The sequence below is a fragment of the Euleptes europaea genome, chromosome 5, assembly GCF_029931775.1.
Source record: "Euleptes europaea isolate rEulEur1 chromosome 5, rEulEur1.hap1, whole genome shotgun sequence".
NCBI classification, from domain to species: Eukaryota; Metazoa; Chordata; class Lepidosauria; order Squamata; family Sphaerodactylidae; genus Euleptes; species Euleptes europaea.
Window position 1 is genome coordinate 10,345,620 of NC_079316.1, and position 5,525 is coordinate 10,351,144.

Here is a 5,525-nt window from a genome sequence, read left to right on the forward strand (position 1 = left end):
TGGCAACCAGAGACGTGGCACCGAGACCAGGAAGCTCATGCAAAAATGATGGAGCAAAAATGTCTCTCGACAGCAAAAAACAATCACTGTCTTTTTTAGATTATAGTCCATCCGCGTCGGAAACCTCTGTCTTCCACTCAGCGCTGCTGGCTTTGGGTTTGCTTCCAAACTGCTGGTATTTTGCAAACTGCTTGGGGTTTCAGGGTGGGCTGTGGGGAATGGGAGGGGGGAGATACTGTACACAACAGAATGGCTGACGGTTGGAAAGACAGGAGATATTACAGCAAACACAATGAGCCGGTTAGCTTTAGAGAAGTGCGTGCGTGTGTTTCTTTGTCTATGCAGGTGTTAGCTGCACAGCCAGGCCCCCCCGCCCAAAAAAGTGAAAGGTGTAAAGTGCATTGCTAAAGGAGACCCCCCCACACGCCTAAAAACAGGAGAGCACCGGGTGATTCCTGTGGCTCAGAGCTCTCAGAAAAACAGCACCTTCGTATCGTGGCATGGGGGTCGCCCAAGACAAAGTGGCTGGGGGGGGGGGAACAACGACTCTAACGCTGCTGCTGAGGGCTGGACAGGATGGGAGGGGTAAGGAGGGGTTGGGCAGGAGTGAACAGCAGGGGATAATGAACAGCCCCCCCAGTGTAGACGCGGGCCAAGACGCTGCAGAGGGTCGGCTCCACGGCGAAAGCGCCTCGGCGGTGCTGAACTGGACAGCTCCCCAGTGAGCAAGCGCGCCGTCCGGATGCTGTGGCGGTGCTGAAACGGACAGCTCCCCAAAGGCGCGATTGAAAGGGCCGCTTTCCTTCTGGAAGGGTTCTGGATTCGGGTGCCGCTCCAGTTTTGGTTGGGCATCGTGCGTTTAGGAAATCAGGGCAGAGACAGGCGGCGCGGTCCCTGCGTCCCTTCCGCCGCTGGGTTGGGTACAGAGGAGGGTGAGGTGGACCCCCCCATCGGTTACCTCTTCGGTTGGGGGTCTGGGTAGGGGGTGGAGGGTGTTGCCAGCAGCCTCATCTCCTTCCTTCGCTTTTCCCCTTTTCCTTTGTTGTTCACAATCCCAACAAACATGCACAGCTGAAAAGTGCTTTAAAAATTCAGTGGATCAGTCTGCAGGGTGGATCTGCAGGCGCATGGGCGGCCGACTTATACCCCGGCGGGCGACTTGTCTGTCATGCCCTTGAGCACCTCGTCTATTCGATCGTCTTCGATGACCACTGTGGGGAGAAAGAGGACAACACACACCACGCCGTCAGAAGGCAACCGGGCACAGCTGGGCAGGTTGGCCTCCCCTCTTGGGGAGGGGGGCTTCGGTGGATCTTTGGTTCTAGGGCTCGATCCCCCCTCCCTCTAGCCGTCCTTCCCCCCCCCCCACTTCATAACATCTTTATGTCTGGGAGGTTTTGCCTTGGATTGGCTGCTCTCAAGATGCACATTTGCGCCATCCGAATTGTCAAAAATAAGCCCCCCAATGCAGAGTTTTGAGGATTCAGATCGGGAAAATGTGCATCTAGAGAGTGGCAAATACAAGGCAAACCCTCCCATGCATAAATGGCCGTGAAATCTGCTGGGGGGGGGAATGTCCATTTCCAGATGGTTGCCGGGGAGCGGGGAGCTGGCTAAGGTGATTAAAGAGGAGGGGCCGTGGCTCAGTGGTAGAGCATCTGCTTGGAATGCAGAAGGTCCCAGGTTCAGTCCCTGGGACTTCCAACTAAAAGGATCAGGTGAAGTGAAAGACCCCTGCCCAAGACCCTGGAGAGCAGCTGCCGGTCTGAGCAGACGATACTGACTTGGATGGACCCAGGGTCTGATTCAGTGTAAGGCAGCTTCATGTGTTCAAAGAGGGGGGGGCGCCGGTGGAACGTGCCAGAGGAGCCGGACTGGGGGACACAAATACCGGGGAAGATCGCCTGCACTGCCTGGCACTGGGCGTTCCACTTCTAGGGGAGGAAGCGGAGGCACGGGGTGGGGGGCAAAGGGGTCAGATCGGAGCCTGGTTCGGAGCCCAGGGGGTCCTGAAGTGTGGGTGGAGCGGTGGGGGAGGCCTTAGGGGACCAGAGAGAAAAACATCCCCTCTCCCACCTGCAGCAGCCGGGCTTGAAGGTCTGGTTGCTGCACCAGGCAGACAGAGGCGCGCGCGCACGCCAAGGCGAGAGAGGCTGGGCTGAATCCGAAGGGGATTTTGGAAGCCAGACGGCCATTTATGCCCGGGAGGTTTAGCCTTGGATTTGCCACTCTCTAGATGCACATTTCCCCCCATCCGCATTGTCAAAATCGGCGCGGGGGCTTATTGTTGGCCATTTATGCATGGGGGAAGGGTTTTTTTGCCACTCTCTAGATGCACATTTCCCCCCCATCAAAACTCAAAAATAAGCCCCCATGTCGAGTTTGAGAAATTTGGATGGGGAAAATGTGCACCTAGACAGTGGGAAATCCACGGCAAAACCTCCCATGCATAAATGGGAGTTTTGAGCATTCAGATGGGGAAAATGTGCATCTGGAGAGTGGGAAATCCACGGGAAAACCTCCATGCATAAATGGGAGTTTTGAGCATTCAGATGGGGAAAATGTGCATCTGGAGAGTGGGAAATCCACGGCAAAACCTCGCATGCATAAATGGGAGTTTTGAGCATTGGGATGGGGAAAATGTGCATCTGGAGAGTGGGAAATCCACGGCAAAACCTCGCATGCATAAATGGGTGTTTTGAGCATTGGGATGGGGAAACTGTGCGCCTGGAGAGTGGAAAATCCAAGGCAAAACCTCCATGCATAAATGGGTGTTTTGAGCATTGGGGAAAATGTGCATTTGGAGAGTGGAAAATCCAAGGCAAAACCCCCATGCATAAATGGGCGTTTTGAGCATTGGGGAAAATGTGCATTTGGAGAGTGGAAAATCCAAGGCAAAACCTCCATGCATAAATGGGCGTTTTGAGCATTGGGGAAAATGTGCATCTGGAGAGTGGAAAATCCAAGGCAAAACCTCCATGCATAAATGGGCGTTTTGAGCATTGGGATGGGGAAAATGTGCACCTAGAGAGCGGAAAATCCAAGGCAAAACTTCGCATGCATAAATGGCCTCTCTCCGGGGAGGAGGCGAAGGGAGCCCGGACGCACGGGGGTGGGGGGAGCCGGGGCTTACCTCTCTTGGCCCTGCCGATCTGCCCCAGCTTGGGGGGCCGCTTGGACTGGTTGCCCCAGGAGTTGGTGTCCTGGAGGCGGCAGCTGAAGGAGAGCTCGCTGACCTCCGAGTCGGCCCCATAGCGGGCCACCTTCTCGTCGCCGTAGGGCAGGACCTCGGACATGCTGGCAGCTGGGCAGGCGGCGGGGACGGAGGGCGAGGCGCGCGTCCAGAGCGGCGGGAGCGGGCGGAGGAGCGCGGAGCCCGGCAGCCTCGGCCAGCGTCTGAGCCCGGCGCTGGGGACAGCCCTACATCATAAAGGAAACCCGGGCGGAAGGAAGGATGAAGTCATGCATCCGGGCCTGCTCGGGGCGGGGCCCCGGGGAGGGGGAGCTCCTCCCCCAGCCCCCCCTCCCTCGCCCCGCCCCGCCCCTCCTGGCAGGGAAGCGGGGCGGGGACGGCAAGGGGCGCGAGAGCGAGGAGGCGGGAACAGGCGCTCCTCCCCGAAGGGGAAATATGGGAGGGGAAACGAGCGGCAGCAGGGCGAGGAGGGCCGTGGCTCGGCGGTAGAACCTCCGCTTGGCAGGCAGAAGGTCTCCGGTTCAAGCCCCGCCATCTCCAGTTAAAGGGACTTAGGCAAGTAGGTGCTATGAAAGACCTTTCCCTGAGAGCCTTGGAGAGGGGCCGTGGCTCAGTGGTTAGAGCGCAGGCAGAAGGTCCCAGGTTCAAGCCCCGCCATCTCCAGTTAAAGGGACTTAAGCAAGTAGGTGCTATGAAAGACCTTTCTCTGCCTGAGAGCCTTGGAGAGGGGCCGTGGCTCAGTGGTAGAGCCTCCGCTTGGCAGGCAGAAGGTCCCAGGTTCAATCCCTGCCATCTCCAGTTAAAGGGACTTAAGCAAGTAGGTGCTATGAAAGACCTTTCTCTGCCTGAGAGCCTTGGAGAGGGGCCGTGGCTCAGTGGTAGAGCCTCCGCTTGGCAGGCAGAAGGTCCCAGGTTCAATCCCTGCCATCTCCAGTTAAAGGGACTTAGGCAAGTAGGTGCTATGATACAGACCTCTGCCTGAGACTTGGAGGGGCTGTGGCTCAGCGGTATGCAGAAGGTCCCGGGTTCAAAGGGACTAGGTGATGTGAAAGACTTCTGCCATAGCTTAGTGGTAGAGCATCTGCAGGGCGCCTGCAAGTTCCCAGGTTCAATCCCCCGGCCTCTCCAGTTAAAGGGACCTGCCGGTCTGAGCAGACAACACTGACTTGGATGGACCAAGGGTCTGATTCAGTATAAGGCAGCTTCATGTGTGTTCATGTGGGGTGGGCAACTGTCCATAACATATTACATGATTTCAGATCCCAGGTTCAATCCCTGGCATCTCCAGTTAAGGGGCTGTGGCTCAGTGGTAGAGCCTCTGCTTGGCATGCAGAAGGTCCCAGGTTCAATCCCTGGCAACGACAGTTAAAAGGGGCCAGGCAGTGGATGATGCAAAAGGCCTCCACCTAGGTCCCCAGAGAGCTGTTGCCAGTTTGAGTAGTAGGGTTGCCAACCTCCAGGTATTTAGTACAGTAGTAGGGTTGCCAACCTCCAGGTATTTAGTACAGGAGCGAAACATACAACAAGGTGCAAAAGTACAAACTTTATATGCTACAATAATTCACAAAAATAACGTGTCTGTAACAACAATAAGAACAAACATAGTGTACAATAAGAACAAACATATGTACAAAATCCTAAGGTGACTATATACAAGATCATGGAATAAAGTTATTTTCACATATCATGTCTTTCTATGGTATAGTCTCCAAAAGTGAGGGATCCGGAAAGAAGAAGAAACTTCACAATGAGGAGACGATCGTTTCGAGCCCCAAAAGGCAATTCTTCATCAGTCCTTCCTGTATTTTATACGAAATTATAACTCTATATATCTTCATACAATTGCAATTTTCAAAAAAGAATCAATAAAGATTATACTTACAAAAATCTCCTGTACAATCATATATAAAAATTTCCCATCCGGGTAAGATTTCAAGCAGCCAAGTTTGTTTAGCTTCCCCAATGGGGTAAAAATCCACAACGTCCCACAAAGGGTAAGAATTAAAGTGTAGCGGTCATGATAGTCTAACGCATAATTAACTAAATATCCGACTGGTGTGAGTCATACAAGATTAAGTCAGTACACCTGTAAAGCCGCGCCAGCAACTTGGTACAAGGGATCGATTCCACTTAAAGGGACATGGACATTTTCTTTTCATAGGACGCACGAGTAGTCATTTTCCAGATTCAAGCCATGTGGCGTGATAGTATTCAGGATATGAATAAAATATTATTCCTTCTGTCTCAACAACTTTTCATTATTACATCTATTAAATTTTTTTGGGTTAAGTCTCCAAATCACGAAATATCGTAGGTCATTCTCGCGTCTGAA

General features: G+C 53.7%; 1 protein-coding gene across 1 annotated transcript; it reads right to left on the reverse strand.

The window, feature by feature from the left end:
* Positions 1-1,118: 1,118 nt before the first annotated feature.
* On the reverse strand, positions 1,119-3,299 carry CAMK2N2 (calcium/calmodulin dependent protein kinase II inhibitor 2). The gene is made up of 2 exons (XM_056850258.1): positions 3,134-3,299; positions 1,119-1,211 (listed from the first exon to the last, which is right to left on the reverse strand). The coding sequence occupies exons 1-2, from the start codon at positions 3,294-3,296 to the stop codon at positions 1,141-1,143; spliced, it is 234 nt and encodes a 77-aa protein (XP_056706236.1). The 5' UTR covers positions 3,297-3,299; the 3' UTR covers positions 1,119-1,140.
* Between the last annotated feature and the right edge of the window lie 2,226 nt (positions 3,300-5,525).

Excerpts from the sequence above, each read along its gene's own strand:
- CAMK2N2 (XM_056850258.1), bottom strand. The coding sequence starts at position 3,296 with ATGTCCGAGGTCCTGCCCTACGGCGACGAGAAGGTGGCCCGCTATGGG. Across the intron at positions 1,212-3,133 it reads GATCGGCAGGGCCAAGAGAG|TGGTCATCGAAGACGATCGA; the intron begins GTAAGCCCCGGC and ends TTCTCCCCACAG.